The sequence below is a fragment of the Hibiscus syriacus genome, unplaced genomic scaffold (assembly GCF_006381635.1).
Source record: "Hibiscus syriacus cultivar Baekdansim isolate YM2019G1 unplaced genomic scaffold, ASM638163v2 tig00111402_pilon, whole genome shotgun sequence".
Taxonomy (NCBI): Eukaryota; Viridiplantae; Streptophyta; class Magnoliopsida; order Malvales; family Malvaceae; genus Hibiscus; species Hibiscus syriacus.
This window is the reverse complement of record NW_024063082.1, coordinates 6,416,496-6,441,856: the sequence shown is the minus strand read 5'-3', so window position 1 is coordinate 6,441,856 and position 25,361 is coordinate 6,416,496. Positions and strand designations below refer to the sequence as shown.

The following is a 25,361-nucleotide window of genomic DNA, read 5'->3' as shown; positions in this document are numbered from 1 at the left end:
TTCCTGATGGGCCAACGCGTTGTTTATAGCCTATATAAACACCACCTCCCACATCCCTCCTCAACACCAGCAACTGACCTTTCTCTTGCATCACCAATCTCTATTTTCCTTCAAATCAAATGCTAAGCTAAAAACACCCATTACCTTTTTCTTTTAACATTTAACCACACCATTTTTCGAACATGGCCCCTAACGCCACCAGCACTAAAGCTGCCACTGTCACCGCCAAAGCTGCAATCCATCCCAAAAGGGCATACGTTACGTTCTTGGCAGGGGACGGTGACTACGTCAAGGGCGTGGTGGGGTTAGCCAAGGGACTCAGGAAGGTTAAGAGCAAGTACCCACTTGTGGTGGCTCTTTTGCCTGACGTGCCGGAGGATCACAGGAACACACTTACAGAACAAGGCTGCATACTCAAGGAGATTGAGCCTGTGTATCCACCCGAGAACCACACCCAGTTTGCCATGGCTTACTATGTCATCAACTATTCCAAGCTTCGTATCTGGGAGGTATATATATTAATTATATCTTTGCATTTTCTGTTTAGGAATTTCAGATTCCAAAATGAAAAAATTTCTTTCTTTTTTGTACAGTTTGTGGAGTATTCCAAGATGATATACTTGGACGGTGACATCCAAGTGTTTGACAACATAGACCACTTGTTCGACATGGAAGATGGTTACTTTTATGCAGTGATGGATTGCTTCTGTGAGAAAACCTGGAGCCACACCCCACAGTACAAGATTGGCTACTGCCAACAGTGCCCTAACAAGGTCCAGTGGCCTTCTCCGCTGGGTCCTAAGCCTCCTCTTTACTTCAACGCAGGCATGTTTGTGTACGAACCCAGTCTTTCTGTGTATGAGGACCTGTTGACCACTCTCAAAGTTACTCCTCCTACCCCATTTGCTGAGCAGGATTATCTTAACATGTTCTTTAAGAACATTTACAGGCCCATTCCTCCAATTTACAACTTGGTGATGGCCATGCTATGGCGCCACCCTAAGAACATTGAGCTCGAAAAGGCCAAAGTTGTTCACTACTGCGCTGCTGGCTCCAAACCCTGGAGGTATACGGCAAAGAATAGAACATGGACAGAGAAGACATTAAGATGCTGGTGGGAAAATGGTGGGATATCTACAAGGATGAGTCGCTTGACTTCGAAAATGCTATGGCCAATGGCGAAACAGAAGCTGATGAGGATGACCAAGCTGGCCTGCAACAATTTTTCGAATCATTTCCGGAGGCCGGGATTATTCATCATTTAAAAGCCCCATCGGCTGCTTAGTTGTCGTGGCCTTAATCTGACGGGGATATAAATTATTAATAATGATATATACAATACATCTAAGCTGTGTAGGGAGTGTAATTCTGTAAATCTATTATTTTCTTCTTTCTACTTGTATTTGATGTGTCCTTATATTTATTAAAAGGAACAGACAGATATTTTCTCAGGAAAACATAAGCAACTATTATGCTGTCCTTACGGATTCTTTGTTTAGTTTGACTATTTGTAGATTTATTTGTAAACGTTTTGAATATAAAAATGAATATTTTCTGTAGTTTTTCTTTCTTTTCTAAATAAGTTCCAGATCCTAATAAACAAGGTGAGTATATTAAAAGTATGTGAAACCTAATATGAAAGAAAAAAGTTGGATTGAATCCAAATTTTTCCTTTGCAGAGGTTGGAAATCATTTAACTTTGGATAAATTACCAAATCTATGAGGGGTTTGTTTAGCATCAAACACTTGGTCTGCGCAAGAAGAGAAGAAAGGTTAATCAGGATAAGTAATAATACATTTTTATGGCATTTCTTTTACCAGTTGCGTTCTTTCTTTCTTTTTCTACAGGCATAGTATATGGATAAAGATCAAACCCATCAAGGGCTACAAGCCTTGGAACAAAAGGAAGCCGATCCGACGATTCATGCAAAATAGAGATGAACCAGATGAATTGCCGGTAATCTTCCCAGCCTATCAAGCCAGAACAGCCAGCTCACCTGGAGCTTTCTGACCTAACTAATAAACATATCTGCGATCATACTCGGAAATTTCACAACTTATTACTATGAAATGTCGACAATGAATTCAATAAACTCTGAGAACAATGAATTACATCTACAAAGCAGGCAGGCAGTCAAACTGCCCGTATCTAACACAACCTCGTACATTTCTTGTAAAAGTTAACAAGCCAAAGAAGCATTCCAATACCAGAAATAAAAAATAAAATATACATATTCAAATTCGACTTCTGCAAAGATTACTGCCACAGATGTAAATGTCGCTGATCATCGACGACCCTCTCAAGCCTAGAAAAAACACAATGAATAAAAGCAATAATTAGAACAGAATAATATCTACAACGGGCTCACACAACAGTCTGAACCTACCTTGCTAGCTATGTTGTTGGAGAGCCAGTCAAGTCCCTCATACAACCCTTCACCAGAGGTAGCACATGTACTCTGGATATACCTGTGACTCCCAATAAAGAAATGATCACATTCTATAAAAAAAACAAGTTCTTAAGAACAAACAGACTGATATGGACATAAAAGAGCAGGGTACAAGTTGATTATAAAATACCAGTGGCGCTGACGGAGGGAATGAAGGCCAAGTTTATCAGTGATCTCAGCAGCATTCAAAGCATTTGGTAGATCTTGCTTGTTTGCAAATACAAGCAGCACAGCATCCCTCAGCTCATCCTACACATATTAGAAGCAACATTATGAACAAAATAGTAATTAAACATGCTTAAGCAGTTAATGTAGACCAGAGTCCCATTATTTTTCTCATCCCTTGTCTCGATATGACATGTTTGGACATAACTGCAATTACAACCGTAGTCATGTTTGGTAGTACAAATTGTAATTACAAAGTTATGTAAGTTTAAATTTTAAAATAATATTTATTATAAAATTGAAACCGGACCCACAAATTATGATAGTTGTCAACTATATAATTAGAACCTAGGTTGCACTGATATGGGTATGGAGACAAATACAGGGATGGTTACAGGGACAAGAAACGATAATTTTAAAAATTATAAGGTACAAGTACGCTAAATATAAAATAAATCTTAAATTTTTTTTTTAAAAAAAAGTCATAAATATTCATTAAAGTTCATAGTGACTAGAATTCTTTGATAAAAGATTGAGATTGCAGTTAATGTAAACCAAATCTTCAGTACAACTTAGATTTAACTTATTCCTCCTAAGTGAGTGGACGAAGGAATAATTACTCCAATTTCTTTCGCAACAACTGGATGAAGTAGGTTGTTCAAGCACTTTGAAAGTCAAAGATTGGAGCAATGGAGTTTCGGCATCGAAGTTAGTTATCAACTTTTTGGATCCGAAGAATACCTCATTGTATGAGAAATTAAATCCTAATTAAAAAATAAATCATATCATAATTCAACTATATCCTTTTTTTATTATTTAAATCTTAAAAATAATTCTAGGTACGCGAGTGAAGATCAAATATCGTCCCCGATACGTCCCCAAAAATCTATCTGATGCACCCAATTAATTTCAGTCGTACCCCTTAAACATGAGACGTCTCGGATATATACCCAAGCTGTACCCGTCTTGTACCCAAGTTGGGGACGTATCGGGTACTTGGTACGGCACTTATTTGCCGTACCCGTGCTACATAGATTAGAACAAAATCTAATTATTGGGTGACTTTCCAAACACACATAAAAATTCCAACTCAATAGAAAAAAAATAAAACTAATAAGAGAGCAAAGAAGCAAACCAGCACCTCATTTAGCATACGGTGAAGCTCATCCCTGGCCTCGACCACACGATCACGATCATTGCTATCAACAACAAATATTAGCCCCTGGGTATTTTGGAAGTAGTGCCTCCACAAAGGTCGGATCTGAAAGTAGCCATAAAAGCGACCAGAAATTAGCATGCCATCAAACTCCAGACATTTCACTCTAAATTTGAAGAATGGGTAAACACATCTACCACAGAAAAGCAAGCAACAATTCTCAGGAAAAAAAATCAAACTCAATTGCATTGAAGAAATAGTGGTGGTTGCACTATATATTGAATATAAAATTGAAGCAAAAGACAAATTAACTTGGCATTCACCACAATTTGCACAGTTCAGAAAATCAGCAACAGTGTCAATACCAGGTAATTAAAAAAGAAAAGAACTTTCATTACCACTGCTGTTAGTTCTAAACAAGTCTGAATGAATACGGATAATAATTTATATAAACTACATAAACATTTTTTTATATATGCCATGATGCAGATAGCCTTCCCCTTATAGCCAGAGGGAAAACTTGAAAGACAAGATAGCACAGGTAAATATAGCTTATGATAATGTTATGTGCTAACGGGAAACATCTAGCTAGCACAAGACCGTCAATAAGCACTCAAATTCATCATCTGCAATTATAAAGCACCTGCTATAGCAAACAACATATTTATGAAGGGAAAAAAACCAAAGCTTTGTATGAATATGCTCAATAAATCAAGATATCACAATAAAGGCAAGAAGTCAAATAATGTGTCAGCCACAACATGGAAAGCCTCTTCTCATACCACCAAATGAAAAACTAGAAAGACAAGGTGTCATTAGTAGATGTGGCTTCCGGTTATCTTATATGCTGGTTATGGATTATGCCATCAGCATAAGACTGTCCACAAACACATCCGTCAGTTGAAACATCAACATGATTGTACAGTTGAATAACATGGCAAAATATCATGTTCCATCAAGCAGTAAGACCCAGGAAAACAATAAATGGTAAATCGCTAATTATTTGTAGTTGAATCTTCAACATTTTTTTAGTTCCGGTTGCATTACCTTGTCCTGACCACCAACATCCCAAACAGTGAAGCTAATGTTCTTATATTCAACAGTCTCCACATTAAACCCTGGGTGAGATAGCAATAAGCATCAATATCTATAAACAGACGATAGCAAAATACTTGCAGAAGAGTTAGCAATGAGAGGATACCAATTGTGGGAATGGTGGTGACAATCTCCCCGAGCTTCAGCTTGTACAATATGGTGGTCTTACCAGCAGCATCAAGACCCACCATAAGAATTCGCATCTCTTTCTTGGCAAACAGGCGACTGAACAACTTAGCAAAAGAAAGACCCATCCTTCTATTCTGGCTGAAGGGAAAATAAAGGAACATAAGAGAATGTCCGCCCCAGCTTATTCATCAATTAGTACAACGGAAAAAAGAACAAAAAAAATCATTTGATATATAATTGGTAAAATATAATATAAGCCATCCCCCATTTATACAAGACAGATGTATGTAATTGCCCTATATCGAATCGATGGATAACATTAGGAACAATTTATTTAAAGAGGTAAGGACATTTTCAACACATGATCCGAATCAACTAGAACACAATAACATGTAAAACGAAATGAAAAAAGCACTAATTAAGCAAAAAAAAAAAGTAGATTCAATATGAAATCTAATGGTAGAAGCATACTATATTTCACAGAAATTAAGATCCGGGAGGAAATATAAGTAGATCTAATAAAACCCAGATCCAGATCTGGATCTGGGATAAAATAACAAAAGAACCATCAGCAGAAATCAACGTGAAAATGACTTTTATTAATAGATACACATAAATCTAAACAAAAAAGCAAATGTAAAGGGAACAGATAAACAACAGATAAATTGGAAATAAGATGCAGAAGCAAAAGGAAGAGGAAAGAGATTTGTACAGTACATGGCAATAGATTGACGAAAAAGTGTAGAGACCTGCAATCAAATGAAGGGGAATAATTACATAAGAGCAACGGGATTTGATTTATTAGGAAGATTTCAGGTTAGGGCCAGCGGAGGCTTGGGCTTAAAATTACTAGACCCATCCTTTCATTTGCCTAAAACTAAACAAGAACCAATCAATGGATCGATTAATAAGAAATAATATAATAATATTTTAATATTATTTATTTTAATTATTGGTAATATAGATGTTTGATGTAACTGTTTAAATTTAATTTTTTAAAAACAATAATATTTTATTTTATTATCAAAATTATTTAATAAATTTATATTTTTATAATATTAAAAGAAATATAAATTATAAACAAAAATAAATGATATTTTATAAAAAAAATAGATAATATAGTAGAATTATATATATATATATATTATATAATAATGAAATGAGTAGAGATGACAAACAGGCGAGTTAGATAATATTTTCGTATCTATCATTTATCTACTACCCACGATGAATAAAATTTTTAAATTCACACCTACTACCCGACTAGATACTCACCACCCTTTATGTACCTCTTGTATTTACCTAACACCAACCTCACATATTACATAAGCTTGATAGTTGGTTAAATTACAAGTCGTTTCTTATAATTTACAAAATAGTTTGTGAATTTATATTTAAATTTATAATGGTCTAAATTTTATATGGAGTGTAGTCACTGGACGAACAGATGCGAAACAGGTAAAGTCTTAAACTCATCACCTATCTATTATTCATGACGAGTATGATTTTTTATATCTACACTCACTCGTTAAACACTAACTTATACCCAACTCCACATTAATTAGAACGAATTCGGTACAAAATCTACGTAATAATTTATAAAAAATTATTGAATTAAAAACTAAAACAATTAATAAGATTTATAAATATATAATTATACTAATTTTATTAACTATCATATCAAATCATTTATCAAATATTAATGACATATATCCCAATTATCATTTAAGTAATTAAAAATTTTAATTAATAAAATTAAAATTTGATAATTAAATTAAATCTATTATAGTTTTATAATTTATCTCTCAAAATTTAATACTATCAAAGTCCATCACTGTCCCAACCCCACCCACCTTCAACGAAACTGACAGATACAAATATGATATACATTAACACTGCAACTTGTTTTCTTCTTCTTTGTGGGAATCATTAGCAGATTAGCTTTCGTATTTGTTTAAATCAACTTTAGATTAGATAGACTGTTTGGCTGTGACTTCTCATTTCTTTTTCCCGTCAAACACTACAGGTGACCAAAGCATATAATCTTATTCTTGTTCTTCTTCTTGCCTTAGCTTTCCAGGTATATTTCTGGGTTTTCTTTTCACGTCTTTGTCACTTTCGGTATTTGATTTCTATCTTGGCTTCGCTTTTTTGGCATGGATTGTGATTATTTCTGGGATTCTTAATTTGATTGGTCTTAGATCAGATTAACTGATTCTAGATTGTTCATTTTATGGTTTCGGAAACTGGATCATTATGTTCTTTAGCTCTCCCAATTTGATCTTACAACTTTGTCTCTTAGCTGCTTCCTTTCTGCAGATTTATGAAGTCTCTCTTCTTCTTTTATCTAATTGCTATAAGTCTTTGTAAATATGTACGGTTTTTGAAGCTTTTATGAAGTATTATCTTCTGGAAAACTAAAAGGAATGTATTAATCATCAGAAGTTTATTGTCTCAATGTATTCATAGTTTATAAGGCTAGTTGATAGGTTCAACATCTTGAAGCTAGTTGATAGGTTCAACATCTTGAAGCTAGTTGATAGGTTCAACTTCTTGAAGCTAAAACTCTGGCTCTCATTTCCTTACCAGTACCATCCTTTGGTAATTTGTAATTAGAATATACTCTTTACTGAGAATTATATAGGATCTGCACGAAGTTAGGAGTAATGAAGTGTAAATTTGTTAACCATGAATGTTCTCGATCTTGAAACCGGGACGAGGTCATATATTCTGCTTTCGTCTGGTTTTGTAAGTTCCTTGTAGAGCTTGTTGGTTTACTTCTCTTGTGCTTCATGCAGGTACTTATATAACTATATCGGTTTTCTTGGGGGATAAGACTTCGTCAGTATCATATGAATTGTTGATTGATGGGTTCCGAAGGGCCAGCAGCGGTAACCATCCATGTGACTGGTTTTAAGAAATTTCATGGAGTTTCCGAGAACCCAACCGAAACCATTGTTAGTAATCTAAAAGAGTATACAAGAAAGAAAGGTTTACCGAAAGGCGTTATCCTTGGCAGTTGTAGTGTTCTTGAGACTGCTGGACAAGGAGCTCTCACTCCACTGTATCAGACATTGCAATCTGCCTTAACAGGGAAGGATTCTCAATCTTCATGTTCTGAGAAAATTATTTGGGTTAGTTACTCGGCTTTCACTTTCTACTATGTTATAATTGCTTAGTTTCACGCATGCATACCAACTTCATGTTTACATTAGTAAAAACCGGAAAGAAGAAAGTGCGTCCCGGTGACGGTGCTGGAATTCTCTTGTTCCAAGCACATTTGCAGAAATGAATCATCAAATAATTCTTCTGGCTTTTAGATAACTAGGGAGGAGGCCTTTTTAACTAACTGCTCTATGCAATAACTCTAACAAGCTACCCTGCATTCCCTTTATTCTCCGCAAATGTAGCGAATAACTGTAAAATCTCATTTAAAGTGCCATCTTGAATCCACATTGAAACTGCATGTTCGGGAGCATGTGATTAGTCGATCTGATAAATCTGAGATCAACCATTTTTACTGCCATCTTCTTTTCCATCTTAAATGCATGAAGAGAGCTCAGTTGAGATAACCGGGCCCAATTTTGATGCAATGTGTATGAGGGGAGTTTGCCAACAGACATTTATCTTGATAACTTGTCTTCGATGCAATCCTTACAAATTCAAGCCTAATGTTACTTGTCCATTCTGACAATATTTCTTCAGGTGCATTTTGGAGTCAATAGTGGTGCCTGCAGATTTGCTATTGAGCATCAAGCTGTAAATGAAGCTACTTTCCGTTGCCCTGACGAGATGGGATGGAAACCTCAGGTTAGATATATCCCATTGCCCCTTTCATGGTGCATATGCAATATGTCATGCCTCTCCCTCTTTCCCTCAAACTTTCATCCTTTTGTTAAACTTTTATATTGTTTGCAGAGAGTACCCATTGTGCCTGCAGATGGTGGAATTTCACGTGTACGTAAGGTAGTATTGTTGTCCCTAAAGTATAAGTTTTCTTGCAAGGCATGGAAATCTCATATGATACTGTAGTATTTTCCATCATCATTAAAGAGTTCCTTCTGTTACGTTTCTGCAGACTTCTCTTCCTGTTGAAGAGATCACGAAGGCATTAGCAAAGAAGGGATATGAGGTGATGACATCGGATGATGCCGGACGGTTTGTGTGTAATTATGTGTATTACCACTCCCTTCACTTTGCAGAGCAGAATGGGATCAAATCCCTCTTTGTCCATGTCCCTCTCTTCTTGATCATAGACGAAGAGACCCAAATGAAATTCGCAGCCTCCTTGTTGGAGGTACTTGGTTCACTCTGTTAGTAACATAGTGTATCAACCCATCTTCTTTTCCAAGAATCGACACTGTTGTACTGTTATGGATCATGTTGTGAGGGATGGATGCATGCTTATTTATTAAACAGACGACGCGTTTATGCATATGGAAAGAAATTGTATTTCGGCAGATACATCTTATGCATTTAACTTATTTTTCCAAATACGTGTTCCTCTTATGCTTGAAAATTAGAATGTTGATACGTGAATAGATTCCAGCTTTGTTTCTATTACAGAAAGAAGGCCAATGGGATGCAAAAAAAGAAATAAAAGGAAACAGAAACTGAGTGTTTTATTCAACATGTATTAACATTGGCATAAAACAAAGACATTATAGCTTAAACAATGAAGAAGATATAGCAGCATACGACAGAATTGGCGTCTAAAAAACATAGCATGTAGAGTAGTTTTAAGTTTTAACCCCAATCCACAAAGGGAAGCGATGGATAACCAGACTCCGGAGGAGGCTGCAAGGATGGTGGCAGATTTCCCCACGACATTGTCATGCCATTACCAGTCCCCTCCACACCACCTATAATATAATATAATATAATATATCATTAGAAAAATTGACGGTCGTGCTAACATTATATTTTATATTATTTTCTAATGTTGTGCGTAAAGTTAGCGACGAGAGTAATATTAGATATAATTTTTAAAAAAATAATAATTAGACCATCAAAAACATAAACTAGTGAATGATTAAATAGGTAGTCCACCCAAATAAATATGGCCTGAGAATGAAAAGACCTGGTGCAGGTTGAGGAATAGGTCCCCGGGAATCGTTGTTGGGATGGAAATATTTGCAGTTATCTCCGAAATGGCAAAATCCCTAGAAGAAGGGGGAAAAGAAACGAGTGCAATTAGATATTATAATTGAAGTAACAAAAAAATGGAATTACCAGAAGAGAGGGATGGTTAATTACCGTTTTGAGGAAGCGATTGCAGACGCCTTTTGAAAAGGGTTGCGATGAACTTTGATAGAGATCTGCACTCACAAAGTGCAGGGAAAAGAGAAAAGAGAGAGAGAGAGAGACAAAGAGAGTGTAAAAGGAGTACCTACCGGGGGCGTTGAGGGAGTGGAACCATTGGGCTTTGGCACGGAGGTGTTGGAGGCCCTGCAGGTGGCGTTTTCGAGCAGCTGGGGTGTCTTGGAACTGCTTATCGCAGTAGTCGCAGTAGTACTTCCCTATCGGCATTCCTTTCTCCCTTTTCTTCTCTCTTCTACCACTTGTTCAATATACTGCTATTATTTATAGTAGGATGTTCTTCACTCCGATGATTGCTGACGCTGCTACAAAGAAGCCTTGGTAGAAGAAGAAAGAAGCTTTCGCCTTCCCCTTCTTACCTTGCATTGCATTGTTTCAATCTAGCAGATCCATACATATTTCTTAAAGAGAAGTGCAAAATTTCGTCACTCAATTACAACTTCACTCTTATTTTGATAAGTGAAATTTAAATATTTTCAATTTAATTATTAATCTTTTAAATTATTTATATTTTAATCATTTCATCATTAAATATTTGCATCGCTTCAAACACTCTTTGGCTTCGCTATCACAATCCCAAACCTTCAATTATTTTCACAATTGCCGACGCACCCACACATCGATTAAAATAGTATTGTAATATTATGAGTTTAAATAATGTCTACGAATATTCGTGAGTTATTAATAATTAAAATAAATTTTTAATAAATACTACCATATAATAATCTTATATTATTAAAAAAATATAATTTTTTTTAATATCATAATCGGGCTACAATGTAAACGAAAATGAAATCTAAGTTAAATAAAAAATATTAAAAAGAGAAACTCCTAAATTTTAATTCCCAAACCATCTGCTTTTACATTATTAGTATTTTCTAAATCTCTTCTTTTACATATAACACAGACATACATAAAAAATAAATTGCTTACATAAGATGATAATACACTTTCTCAGCTGCTCTGTTACATTTTGCATTCAATTACAAACCAAGATTTGGACATTGCTTTCTTGCATGCTCCGGAATCAATTTCACCAGAGCCTCTACTTGAACACCCTTCAGTTCTGGTGGACAACACAAACAACCAGCCATCCCTCTATATCTCTACAACATTCAATAACCCCTGTTATAAACAAAAATGCTCTTACCATGAGGTTTAAAGTTAAATGATGGCGGAAGGAAACGACCCTTAGCAAGCGGACATCTGGATCACGCAGCTCGTCAAAGAAAGGATGGACCAAGGCATCTAACTGCAACACAATACCATTTTACGACATGAGATGTGTGAAACAAACCGAAGACTTTTAGGACCACAATGTTTTAGCTCTTCTATTCTACCATCTCCCCACGCCAAAACAAAACAAGTAAACAACAGAGAAACACTTTAACCTTTCTCTTTTTTGTTTCATTATTTAATACCAACCCAGATGGTTACTGAATTTTTAAATAATAAGCTTCGTTTTCTACAGAGATTTTTCATTTCCCACTTTTTAATCAGGAAGGAACCTCAAGCTTCAAGCTTACCCCAAGATCATGCACAGGGCAGCTTGAAGGAAAAGCACTAAATGAAAAAGATAAAGCATAATAGATATTTAAATATAAAGATTTTATAAACTCACAGCACTGCAACCGAGATTAGGAGAATATTGCAAAAGTCTTGACACCAAATCAACAGATTATTGACACGCCCTTTTTTTTCCTGATTGTTAATACCTTGTGCAATGGGTGAGCCATAATCTGAGGGAATTTGAACTCTGTATAGTTAGGGTTCATGCACTTAATTTCTTCTCGTGTTGGAGTTCCCAATACCTATGGAAAACAATGATTAGTCATAACGGTTAAAGAGAAATAGTCAATTTGACATTCAATACGAGGAGAACATGCTATTCTAATACCATAATGATATATGACAGAGAACTACAACCAAAGTTCTTAAAGCACAAGTACACCTACAAACAACATATTCAAAAGGAACACATGGACTTAATAATGTTATGGTTAAGAAAAGAACTAGTAGGAATAATGATAACTATGTCAATTTCCATGCAGAAAAATAAATTTCATCCCGTCAATGTAATCAACAAAGAAAAGACACTTGAAAAGGTACAGATATATGCTTATGTGCATACATGTCTATGTATACGTATACGTGCATCGTACTAACTAATAAATTAGTCAGAATCAAAATAACTTAATAATCTCTACAAGCTGGTCTACTCCACTCTCACCGGGAAACAAAGGCTGGCAAGTGAAAAAGCCTTAGTACAACACACCAAGGACAATTCAATACAACAACTACAATAATGAACCTCATTTGATCAAGCTTCTTACCTGCCCAAGTAAAAGCTCAGCAAGGACACAGCCAGCGGACCAGATGTCAATAGCTGTAGTGTACTCAGTTGCCCCAAAAATTAGCTCAGGTGCTCTATAATACCTTGAGCAAATGTAGGATATGTTCGGTTCCCCTTTCAGTTGCCAAGAAAAGAAAGTTTAAAAGTGTAAGACCTAAACAAAAATCAAAGATTGATACTTTAACAAAGAAGTAAAAGTTGAAAGAAATTCCAACCTACCAAGACTTTTGCACTTTCAAAATCACATAGTTTAACCAGATGAGTATGTGGATTTACCTGCAGGAAGAAAGGAAACAAAAGCACATCCATAGGATCACTGAGTTAGCAGGTATGAGATATAACAAAGAGACTTGACATGTTTCATTCATGGTGCAGATAAAGAAACAGTACTACTATACTCGACCAACAACGAGATATCATATCCCAGACAAAACAGATATTTTAACATACCAAAATGTTTTGATGTTTAATGTCCCGATGACACACCAATGCAGCGATGGATGTAAGACAGTCCTCTAAATATCTGCAAGCATCGACCTTTATTAGCATCTCAACCAAGCTTCATTTTTAAAACACAGGAGGAACCAAATTTTGAAAAACCAAACACTTTACCTGGTACGTGTAAAGTTTCACATATATCAATGGCATCCTTTGGTTCAACTTGTTATAGTGCTTGATCACACGATGAACAGTTTCAGGTACATACTCGAGTACCAAATTAAGATAAAGTTCATCCTTTTCAGTTGTTGAAAAAAAAACAATGCTTCAAAGCTACAACATTTGGGTGGTCAAGAAGACGCATTGTTTGTAACTCACGATTCTTGTATCTCTTATCTTGAAGAACCTTCTTTATAGCAACACTTTCACCAGTCTCTAAGCACTTTGCCTAAATTTTAAAAGAACTTATTTTACAAATATACAAAAATAAGAATTCTTTTCCACCTTACAGAAACAAATGAACAAGAGGGCTTTTACCTGGAAAACAACTCCGAAGGATCCATGTCCAACCACATGTTCAACCATGTAACTTATAGTCTGGAATTTTGAACAGATAGTGTTATACTAGAAGAAAATGGGGTAAAAATACTAAAAACTTGTACTGGCTCACTCATAACAATGACAATCTCACACAAGAGAGAAAAGAATGTACCTGTTTTGGCTGACCATTTCTACCACCTATAGTTGTCACAATTATATGCCCTTTCTCTGTTCCATTACCATCCACAAATGTTGCTTCCATTTCCTTCAAATTAAAGATGATCAATGAGTTACAGCTGCTTTTGTTCAATGAAATTAGTTGCAAATGTGGTGGTGTTAAAGTAATCAAAGAGGAAAAAAATGCAAACTGCAGGGAACCGTAATGGTAAAAAAGAAACAGTCAAACAAAGGAATGCTAACTTTGTCTTCTCTAATTTTCATGTCATGCATCTCCTCCGGTAACTTGTCAACACCAGCAGCACTAGATTCTCTTTAACCAGATGCAGGCGCCATGCCAATGGACGCTATCTGCAGCACAAAGATTGTCCAAATCCTATTTCCTCCTACTAAAAAGCCAACCAATTATCTACAACACAAAAAGGGAAAGAAAAATGTTAATAAACTCGATGAGACATTATTGGTAACAATTTCCATAATTTTCTACAACCTGTATTAACTGCAAACAAACTTACATTATAAACAATCAAGGGAAACTAAACGCTTTAAACAAATATAGCAGTTCAAGCTTGGCAAAATTCTTAACCAGTCAAAAGACTCAAAACCAAAAAATAAAATATCAACAGATACTCTTTATTTTGAAAAACAAAAGCAAAAGAAACTAACAACAGATTTCAGTCAATCAAAGCACAGATATTTTATATTATATTGCAGGAAATCTCAATATCCAGGCTATTGATGTCTTTAATGTGTAAAATGTTCTTCATTAAGTAAAAAGAAGCTAACCCAGCTTAACAAACTAAAAGACCCCATAAAAAAAGCATAAAATGATTTATAGGTGTGAATACATTTCATCATCAAGGACTTAACAATAAAATTTACATCAACAACGAAGAAAATTATTTCCACTTAAATACTTAATCCCTATAAATACAGGATAAATGATAGATAATTAAAGACCCATCTCTCAATCATCTCCTCACCAATAATCAAAAGAAAAATGTGTTCTAAAAAAGTTACCAAAAAAAGATATCGAATGTTAAATTCAGACAGAGAGGTATCTAATGCTTCATATACATAATTAGAAAAGGAACTGCAGATCAAAATCAGATGATGATCACCAAAAAAGATGGCATCCGACCCAAACGAGTTTTTTTTTTTGGGGGGGGTGAATGAAGACAGAAAGGCAACAAGTACATTAGAAAAATAGAAAGGGAAAATAAGAAGATGATGTACCGATATTTAGAAACAGATAACAGAGAAGAAAAAATGGGTGGCGGAAGGCGACGCGAGGGCGAATGCGTTTAATGAGGGAGAAAGAGAAAAGGAGAGACAAGTACAGGAAATTATTAGTCTTTATTGTTACATGATGGTGGTGATGGTGATGATGACGATAGAATATTTGGCCTCTTAGTTTTTTTCTTTCTTTCTTTTAATTACTTCAATTTTATAGTTATAATTAATTTTATTTTTAATAATTTTTATTTGATTTTGACTGTTGAAATTTAATCTAATCTAATCTAATCTAATCAAACAAACAAAGCGATATCAAAACAGATATATTTAAAACTTAGGGTAAAGTATAAAAATGATTTCGACTATAAGATATTGTTTTGTTGAATCCTTTGATTATTAAAAATTATAAAATAATCTTTTAGTTTTATGGAGTTGATTTGTTGAAAAGTTATAAAATGATCTCCCGACTATTCATTATGTACCAAACTTATCATTTTGTTAAAAGTTAACGGTTGTTTAAGCTGGACGTTAACATGTTGAATGAGATATGATAGTCATTTAAGATTGAGATCGAGTTTTATTATATCTCATTAAGTAAGTTAACATCTAATGTAGTCTGTTGTTAAAATTTTAACAAAAAATATGAGTTTGGAACACAATGAATAATGGGGTGACTATTTTGTAACTTTTAAAGGTCAAGAGACTCAACAAAGTAACTTCCTATAATCAAATGACTATCTTATAATTTTTAATAGTTGAGGGACTCAACAAATCATTATCATATAGTCATTATATCATCTGTGTATTTTACCATAAAACTTAAATATACTCGTATTGAGACCATGATAAAAAGGAATGTTGTGATTTTAAGTTCGAGTACCTATGTTTGTTGGATGTGTGTTTTTTTTTGGGAAATAAAGGATACATGTTATTAATTAATTAAGAAAGTTTTTTTTGAAAATGATACAAGGAAATATTTATTTATCGAAAACTGTATCAACAACGTATTGTTAATCACATACTGAACAAACACACTCGAGATTATCATAAATCTTACGATGATCGCGTAATGATAGTTTGATAAGAAAAAATATCAAGAAATGAAGCAACGGTGTATATAAATTGATCGTACCAACGGCTCCGAGCACCAACCATAGAAGAAAAAAACTTGAAGAATATCAAAAACAACAAACGGAGAAGACGACCTCCCCTTAAAAAAAATTTATGTTGAAATACAAACCAAGAAGAAAAACTAATAAACAAACCTGCACTGAAAATCCACAAATAACGATAGTCAAGATACACTTTAATAGAAAAAGGGTCAAGAAAACATTAATATTAAACAATGAAACTAAAATTGAAAATTAGTAAAAGTAAAAGGAAATAACTAAAAATGAGAACAAAAGGCGATAAGATGGTTGTGAAGACCACCACCATTACTCCAAAAATTCTGTCTATTTGCTTGTAACTCCTGAACTGTCTCATAAAATGAACAATTTTGGTAACTGTCGTAAAGAGTTTTAAATTTACTAAATTAAATTTATATATTAATTAAAAAAATTAAATATATATTATCTTATAGTCTCCATTGATTATTTAAAATACTCTATTTTTTAATTTAGATAAAAATTTGAAATTTTAAACTTTTTTATCAAACAATATACTTTTAAAGTAAAAATATAATTTCCATTTTTTATAGTTTATAAATTTATAATTTTTCAGGAAGACATCATTATATAATTAAAAGTTATGTATATGTTTAAATGTTTTATGACGCTTTCGTGCTAATTTTTTAGATAAAATTATTTTAAATTTTATATACTTTCATGAAACACGTATAATGAATAAATCATTATAAATTATTTTTATTAAAAAATATATCACAATTTAGATATATATATATATATATTAAAATATTAAAAATTTAAATATCATTTAAATTTATTTTTTTAATTTTCAACAATATATCTAAAATACTCATTTATCATTTTAAAAATACATCTTAACAGCAATGTCAAACACTTCAAATCTCATACCAAACTTCCTGTTTGTCATGTATTTTTTTTCTTTTTATTCTAAGAATTTTAATATATATAATAATTATAAAAGTTTTAATTATATTCGAAAAACACTTCGATGACAAATTTCCCGAAAAATCCTTGGGTAGAGTACATAAAAAAATTAAAATATTTTTTTATCAAACAAACCCTAAGATTAGAAACAATATATGGGCCATTGTTTTTTATCTTTAAAGTCGTTGGGTTGCGCAGGAACAAAGCCCATAGTACAAATGACATGGCCCATTCCCGCCTCCCTGCATATTCAAATCAATCAGTGTCTTTTCCTTCTCTCACCGATCTCAGTCTGCTTATCTAACTAAGACGATTTAATGATGAACCTCAAAGCAGAAGCAAGGACAAGAGCGGGAGGGATCGTTGATGTGTGGGCAGAAATCACAGGGGCACCGGAACAACACCAGCAATCTACAGTCCAACCCATCTATCAGAGAAGACGTCAACCGTCTCTCCCTACCCCCACTGACTCAGACCACCAGCTGCTGCCGCAACCCTCTAACGGAAGTCGCGTCAGTTTCGTCGCCGCTGCTAACACCAAGCGGGTCAGTTGGAATCGTTCGCTTTCCACCAGGTTCCTTCTTTCTTTTCCATTTCCCCATTTTTATATAACCAAGGAATAGGATAAGAGATCACGCCTTATTGTGCTGCTGCCCGTACTACAATTTAATGTTTTCTTGTTTATGCTGCTTGTTTAATGATCCGGGTCCCCCCCCCCCTCTTTTCTTTTGTTTCGGTGTTTGCTCAACAATCTTCAAATGCGTTTTCATTTGCTTTGTCATGTTGGGTTTTAATGTATCTCATATTTCTGCTTCATTCAGAGGGAGGACAAGCGTTGCTGTTGCTCCTTGCGTGGCCAATGAACCGCAACAAAAGCAGCCCAGGAGAAGGGGAAAACCACCTGTTCCCAAAGTATGACTGACAGACCTTCTATTGCCTATATCATCATATACAATCTCAAGTCTAACTTTGTTTCCTTCATTTCATCTGTTGCTGCACAACTACTAATGTGCAAAACCAATCTAGTGTCTCCAGAGAGGTTGATGCCTTTGAGTTATTGGAAGAGAGCCCATCACCAAAACACTTTGGGACATGGGCAACGGGCAATCAAACTGTCCCTTATTCAATACCACATATTTCATCCAGATTAGAGAAGTGGCTCTTGTCGAAGAAGATAAACTTCAGTTGTGGGCCTTCTTCCACTTTTTCTAAAATATTGGAAACTCCTGCTGCTCCAATAGATGACATATATACCGATGATATGGATTTTTCAATTGTGAAAACTCCTGAAAAGTGCAGTCCGATATCCATTAGTGATGGTGATCAAGTTTGTGAAGATATAAGTGCAAGTGATGGCGACCAAGGTTGTGAAGATATAAATGCTTCCATTGGGAAATTTTCCTTGGCATCTACAACAACATCATCACATCTTGATCGTATTGATCCATTTACTGGTTTACTGGGAATCTGTGAACAGTCAGCACCGCTACAGTTTCTTGATTTTTTCTCTAAGTATTGGTTAGTCTCTCTTGAATTAATTGTTTTCTTTTTCCCCTTGAAGAAAACTGCACATAATTTATTTATGTGGTTTTCTGTGCAAGTGGAGGGTGAGCCATTGCGATGATAGGTTGTGTTCATCTGACTTAACCACATTGCTGAAGCGTCCTGCTTTATCTGCTATTTAGTATTGACTCTGTTGTGTTATCATAAAATATGCTGTTCTTTTTTTGAGAAATTAGGAATGCATATTTCTGTGTTCAAGGGTTTCAGTGATCTTCGTGGACCTGTTAGTTCCAATGGTGTTTAGCTCATTTCATTGTTCTTCTATTCCTCTCTGCACTAAATAGTTGATAATGTATACTGCTCGGGTTGATTATGGTGAAATCTTCTTGATTCAGTGCTCCAGAAAGTATTGCTAAAGTTGGTGAAGGTACTTACGGAGAAGCCTTCAGAGCAGGCAATAGGGTGTGCAAAATAGTTCCGTTTGATGGGGATTTCCCAGTAAATGGAGAAGTGCAAAAGGTATTGATTCTAATGAAATTAACTTTTCTTTAAGTAGCTTGCTGGTTAAATTATTCTTTTACATGAAGACTTTTTTTTAATATGAATTCATGACTTGCTTGTCTCATCACTAATCAGTATTCTTTTTTGTGCTACAGAAATCGGAAGAATTGCTTGAGGAGGCTGTGCTTTCTAAAGCTCTTAACAGTTTACGAGAAATTGAGAAAGATGATTTTAATGCTTGCACGACCTTTATAGAAACAATTGAGTATGTTTTCCACATCACAATTTTCTGTATCATTCTTTGTAACTTAACTTCTGATAACCATAAGCAAACATTTAAATTAGAAGCAGTTTTCATTCTTACTTGGCTTTTTAGGGTCATGCTCAAGAGAAAGTCACAGTTCATGAAATGTGTCTAATAATGTATGACTGGTTGTGCACTTTCAATTTTGTAATTACGTGTTTTGTAACCCGGTCGAAATTTGTTCTTCCTATCTGATGACTTATTATTCAGATCATCTCTTATTGATCTCTTTCTTTGATAGTTTAAAGGTCTGCCAAGGTTTGTATGATGCGGCGTTGGTTAGAGCTTGGGAAAAATGGGATGAAAAGAATGGCTCAGAAAATGATCACCCCAAAGAGTTCCCAGAGAAACAGGTACCCTCTTCTTCCTGATGAATATGTGTATGCAAGAAAGTTATAAATATATACTTTATGAATACTGCACGTAAAGGAAACTCCCAAAGTACAAATACTTTTTGTTTACCAATACTCTTTTGCTGATCCTGATGCACTTGCCTTCAGCGTTATCTCGTATTTGTTCTACAACATGGTGGTAAAGATCTTGAAAGCTTTGTAATTGAGAATTTTGATGAAGCACGAAGTTTATTGGTTCAGGTAAATCAATGAGACTTGTGATAAAAAATTATTCAAACAAATTTGAAAAGTGATTTTCTAGTTAAAAAGATCATGTCTCGTTTCATGGATTATTTTTTCTGTTATTACCAGCGCAGAGTGAACTTATCAATTGTCGTGTAGGTTACGGCTGCCCTAGCTGTGGCTGAAGCTGCATATGAGTTTGAACACCGTGACTTGCATTGGTCCGCTTGCTGTCACTTTTTTTATGGTAAATTCGTGTCTTGATTATGATTGCTGATCAATTTTTTCTCCTTTTTTTTATAGGGGAAACATACTTTTGAGCCGAAAAGATTCTGTCACTATGAAGTTTATGCTAGAGGGCAAACAAATATCCTTCAGGACATATGGGATATCAGTGTCAATAATTGATTTTACACTGTCGAGATTAAACACTGGTGAAGTTTGCTTCTTTCTTTTATTCCTTTTCAAAACTTTGCTACGTCAGAAATTTTATGTGAAAAAAATTTCTAATGGCTTTGGTATACAGGAGAAAAAAATACTCTTTCTGGATCTGTCACAGGACCCTTATCTTTTTAAAGGTCCAAAAGGAGATAAACAAGTAAGAAACAGAAACAAGCTGTGAATTTTGGTTCATAATTACGTACAAAACGTATTCACATCTAATCTTGCTAAACTAATTATGAAATGCAGTCAGAAACATATAGAAAAATGAAGGAGGTTACAGAAGATCACTGGGAAGGAAGGTACTTTTCCAATCTATTCACATATGAGAACGAGCCACTTTTGCTGTTTCATCAATTCAAGCCTTGAATTGTCTTACTACCCACCTTATTATAACTTCATGTATTGAACCTTGATATTAATCAACTGGATCCAACTGCGGCACTGAAATTTTTGCTTAGATCATGTTCTTTTTGTAAAACCTTTGTTCGATTTCTTGGTTTTGCAGTTGCTATCTGTAGTAGTAGTGATTTTGTTCCTAACTGGTAATTGTTCTAGTAAATTAATAGGGAAGAATGAGATCCACAAAGCTGCCAAAAAAAAACAATTGAGGCATTTCTACTTTTCTGTTTTGGTCAGTTTTTCTGTCTTAAAGGTTTTGGTCTCTTTCATTAAACCACATGTTTCTCATAGTTGATTGTTGTTGTTGCACAGTTTTCCCAGAACAAATGTGTTATGGTTGATATACTTGGTGGATATACTGCAGCTGAAGAAAACATATGTAAGTGATTTTCGTCCTATAATAACTCTACAAAAAATGTTGCCGATCATTGCTTTTTACTTGGTTGATTATTAGATATAGTTGTCCATCAAGGCTTGTATAATGGGTTGTGTTTCTTTTAACAAAAATTGTGAGGCAGGTACGTTCTTCAAAGAATGAAAGAGACATGAGGTCCCTGAAAAAGCGTCTGGACAAATATGATTCAGCTAAAGAAGCTATTTTCGATAGCTTCTTCGGCGATTTGCTTGTGGATAATTAATGCTTTTGAAGTCGAATTTAGGATGGATATGGATATACGGGATGATTCCAAATATTGTGTTTGGTACTAGTTTGTAATGGGAAATGGATAGCCTGGTCCTGGGGCATTAGTTAATGAGGCTTTGAATCTTTCATTCAACTCACACGACTGCTCTGCCATGATAGGCAGGCTACTTGGTAATGGGAAATGTATTGTCCATATGTATTGTATTAATATATGCCCAGCTATATAATAAGTATTGCTACTACTATCATCCATGTGTGCAGCTGGATTCATCAAAATTAAATAATAGATGAGAAATAAAAAGAAATATTCATCCTAGAAGTCTTGGGTTCGAATAGTAACTTTTGCAGGGTGTGTACATTGTCAATTTGTTAAAAAAAATTGAACATATATTACTTACAATCACACAAACTATTAAAAAAATGATTTGATTGTCCAACTAAACTAGCCTCAACTACATACCTGCCCATTTAAGCTGTGCTCGTCTAAAATTTCAAGCTTATGGTCTGTTCTATAAAAACATGTATATATTACCCTGCTGTGTGACCAAACATAAAGGATAAATAATGTATATTAGAGGTATTTTATCAAGGTAGATTTCGGGGGTTAGTTCCTACAATTCGTATGTAAATATGTACAAGCATGATTTTATGTTAGAAGAACTTAAAATATTTCAAGGGCAGACGTATAAAATTTTAGATATATGATAAAAATATATTGTTAATAAAAATTACAAAAAAATATCTACAATATAGAAAAAAAATTAAAATTTTAAAGGCCAGTTCCCTTCGGTCCATCCTTGTACGTAAAGTCGACAACACAGAATTGGTAAATGTTTTGTCATCTTGGTGCTCGGTACAGCTAATAAAATCCATTATGGGAAAGGAAGAAAAAATTGTGATGCATGTTGCTATTACACTAATGTCACCTCAAATCTCCTTCACAATGAGGACGGACGGGCATTTCGACTGATTCTGGGAAACAGACTCATGTACTACATCTACAAGCCTTTTCTTTCCACGAAGGCAATGGTTCTATAGCCTTTCCTAAAATCCTCTTCAGGTATTTTCATTATACTCATTACCTACACAGCTAAATGAAATCACCGCTTTGAAAACACTACCAAGATCAACATCGACATGGAGACTACAATCTTGAAACAAGAGGTTTCCCAGAAATTCTGTTTCTCGGTACCAACACTTGCAGATTGTTGTTTTGCAGCCAGCTGATCTCTAAGCACTTTTAGTGCTTTGTCCCTGCGCTCCCCCATCTGCCAAAATGAGTAAGGATGAGCTCACCATAGTGAAAAAACTTGGCTCCGTATCATGACTGGCTTAGCACAAGAATTTGTGCAAATTCAAAAGTGATCTAAACAAATTAGCAATCCGAGCACATTTTCAGTTCTAAAGCAAACATATAATTTAGAAACAGCACTTCAGCAACAGATAATCTCTAAAACCATACTTTAGGAATGAAGCATGAAGCAATATATTAACATTACCCTTTGGAGTTTTCGTGTTTGAGAACGAGCTTCCTGGAGACAGAATTCCAACTTCAACACTCTCTTTTTCAGTTCCTGATCAGCCCTTCGTTGTTTCTCTAACTGCTCCATAAAACAGATAAACAATCATAAAAATAAAAAAATTATAAATAATATATATACAAAAAAGGTGAAATGGTAATAAAATTCAAAGGATGTTTTTTCAAAGACAACTTATGCATATACATAAAAGTACCTGTGATTCCAACTCTTTAGTTTTGAGCTTGAAGTGGGCTGACATAATCCTGATTTCATCTTTCAGCTTGGCTATTTCTTCATCCTTGGCAGTCAAAAGTTTATTAATCTTTTCAAAATTGTTGGGAGAAACCCCATTCAAAAGTTTCCTGAGCTCACAGTCCTTATTTGCTCCAGCCTTAGCAACAGCTTGCATGATATCATGCTCAATTCTCAAAACCTCATCTTGCAGCTGCTTTTGGGAGCATTCCCTTGCTTGAAGATCCTTCTGCAAATTATCTAGTTGCTTTCCTAACCTAGTAACACGATCCTCATGCTCTTTCAATAAACTATTCTTCTCGTCCAACTCTTTCAACAACGCTAACAACTGTACTTGGGCTGACTGAGCTGATGCTGCACTAGCATCAGCAGTGGCTTGAGTGGCTGTAAGCTGCGATCTAAGATCATCCAATTCCCTAAGGTACTGAGAGGCACATAACAAAGTCATATCAGAATCTTACAAGTGGGTTTGGCTAAACCAAATAATGGAAAAAAGAAGGAAAAATCATTGAAGCAGCAACACCAAAGGGCACGCCTTACATGCTAAAATAGATGAAGAACTAGAAACAAGATTATAAACACATGCCTAAGATAGCCTCATAACCATCCAAGTGGAAAGCAACATGGTAATGGTACCATCATTACCCTTCATTCATAGAGTTGCATTTTACATAAGATCATATACTTCTCAATATGGACAGACATCTTGTGCTTCTTTAATAATGATCAAGTGAAAATTCAATTATAATCTGAAAGCACACTAGTAAAAACATCTCTCTAAAGTTGGAAATTATCAAGACGTCGATATATTTGCTGTCTAATTGGTGCCTTTCTATACAGAAACAATAAATATGTCAGCAATTAGTACAGGGAATGGATACCAGCAAAGGTCACAGTTGGTGCAATATGGAACATAAGGTTTAATGATTTAACATATTCATTTAAATATATAATAAATAGAATCCATCAGTTACGTAAATGGTAAATATAATGTTTTGTGAATAATTATAAACATTCCTCAAGTTAAACTAATAAATTAGAAGTTAAGAAGAGCAACTCCTCCATAATGCATGAAATAAGAACATTTATAACTTGGCAAAACATGCACAGAGTTCAATTTTGTGACCAACCAAGCTCTTACAAAAATTTCCAAACTTCTACAAGTTATAATAAAGAGGAGACATTAAAATAAGATCAAAAACACTTGGTCGTCTTTCCTTTGATGGGCTCCCCAAGAAATAACTAAACAGGAAAAGCCTAGAGACGTATAACTTTAAAAGGTCAAGATGCAAAAAATAAGGGCATGATGGGTTCTTTCTAAATTATCATTAACAAATGAAAATGAAATATAATTACTGTATTATAAAGCTAATTAATATGCAAAAGAAATGATAAAAGTTCAAGAACCGGGATTTAGGCGGGACCTTTTCAGAAGCAGAGGCTGAAGCTTGAAGCTCCCCATTTCTCTCCTCTAACCTCTTCTGCAGTTTAAAAATCTCCTCCTCCATGTGCTTTGCCTTTGTCTCTGCATCCTGAATTTATTTTTTGTTTTAAAGAGAAACCAAGTCTATTAGTAAACAAGTTCCATTTGACCCCACAAACAAAAGACCCAAAAAGGGAGAAATATTCAATTAAAAACTGAAAGTTAAACACAAAGAGACACGGAAAAGAAGGCATGCCTGTCTCGTTAGGGTTTCTTGAGCAAATGACTGTTCTTGCGATGCCAAACGGCTCCTTACCTCCTTCAACTCCGCCGCAAGCGACACCACGTTACGCCGGAAACTTTGTTTCTTCTCATTCAAATCCTTCAACAAAGGATCGAAATCCCTAGGCGATGAGGACGACACGGATGACATCAGGATTGCACGTTCTTGATCCAGCGGTAAGTACAGCTATCAGGTATATAACCTTCTTGATCCGAAGGAGAATATGCAGGCGTAGCTAAAAGATCTGATCGTGAATGCAAGAGCTTTGAAGGAGATAAAAAAAACCTAGTGGCTTAGAGGCAGGTTCGTAGCCTTTGCATGTAGTAAATGGAAGGTGTTTCCCTGAGATACCCGCATGTGAACATGGTGGTTGTGCATTTAATT

General features: G+C 34.8%; 5 protein-coding genes and 2 pseudogenes across 5 annotated transcripts; 3 read left to right on the top strand and 4 right to left on the bottom strand.

Moving 5' to 3' along the window:
* The first annotated feature begins 159 nt into the window (after positions 1 to 159).
* LOC120162519 lies at positions 160 to 1,559 on the top strand (annotated as a pseudogene).
* On the top strand, positions 1,408 to 21,591 carry LOC120162530 (serine/threonine-protein kinase haspin homolog; the record flags this gene model as incomplete). The annotated part of the gene is made up of 12 exons (XM_039172669.1): positions 1,408 to 1,556; positions 18,166 to 18,648; positions 19,029 to 19,152; positions 19,290 to 19,399; positions 19,680 to 19,791; positions 19,939 to 20,031; positions 20,173 to 20,234; positions 20,317 to 20,452; positions 20,543 to 20,611; positions 20,704 to 20,756; positions 21,169 to 21,235; positions 21,375 to 21,591. Coding segments are annotated over 12 exons (1,578 nt in total), but the record flags the coding sequence as incomplete, so codon positions are not given.
* On the bottom strand, positions 2,031 to 5,784 carry LOC120162527 (ADP-ribosylation factor 2-B-like). Its single transcript, XM_039172667.1, has 7 exons — positions 5,713 to 5,784; positions 4,973 to 5,133; positions 4,819 to 4,889; positions 3,757 to 3,876; positions 2,581 to 2,699; positions 2,388 to 2,469; positions 2,031 to 2,306 (listed from the first exon to the last, which is right to left on the bottom strand). Exons 2-7 carry the CDS (start codon positions 5,118 to 5,120, stop codon positions 2,301 to 2,303), a joined length of 546 nt encoding a protein of 181 aa, XP_039028598.1. The 5' UTR covers positions 5,121 to 5,133; positions 5,713 to 5,784; the 3' UTR covers positions 2,031 to 2,300.
* Positions 6,974 to 9,559, top strand: LOC120162523 (pyrrolidone-carboxylate peptidase-like). The gene is made up of 5 exons (XM_039172665.1): positions 6,974 to 7,075; positions 7,794 to 8,129; positions 8,701 to 8,805; positions 8,914 to 8,961; positions 9,074 to 9,559. Exons 2-5 carry the CDS (start codon positions 7,863 to 7,865, stop codon positions 9,311 to 9,313), a joined length of 660 nt encoding a protein of 219 aa, XP_039028596.1. The 5' UTR covers positions 6,974 to 7,075; positions 7,794 to 7,862; the 3' UTR covers positions 9,314 to 9,559.
* Positions 9,594 to 10,721, bottom strand: LOC120162529 (zinc finger CCCH domain-containing protein 3-like). The gene is made up of 4 exons (XM_039172668.1): positions 10,389 to 10,721; positions 10,252 to 10,313; positions 10,076 to 10,157; positions 9,594 to 9,857 (listed from the first exon to the last, which is right to left on the bottom strand). The coding sequence occupies exons 1-4, from the start codon at positions 10,522 to 10,524 to the stop codon at positions 9,742 to 9,744; spliced, it is 396 nt and encodes a 131-aa protein (XP_039028599.1). The 5' UTR covers positions 10,525 to 10,721; the 3' UTR covers positions 9,594 to 9,741.
* On the bottom strand, positions 11,165 to 15,173 carry LOC120162525 (annotated as a pseudogene).
* A 783-nt stretch (positions 21,592 to 22,374) lies between the features above and the next one.
* Positions 22,375 to 25,147, bottom strand: LOC120161562 (nuclear envelope-associated protein 2-like). Its single transcript, XM_039171789.1, has 5 exons — positions 24,951 to 25,147; positions 24,696 to 24,803; positions 23,234 to 23,695; positions 22,999 to 23,100; positions 22,375 to 22,767 (listed from the first exon to the last, which is right to left on the bottom strand). The coding sequence occupies exons 1-5, from the start codon at positions 25,125 to 25,127 to the stop codon at positions 22,600 to 22,602; spliced, it is 1,017 nt and encodes a 338-aa protein (XP_039027720.1). The 5' UTR covers positions 25,128 to 25,147; the 3' UTR covers positions 22,375 to 22,599.
* Between the last annotated feature and the right edge of the window lie 214 nt (positions 25,148 to 25,361).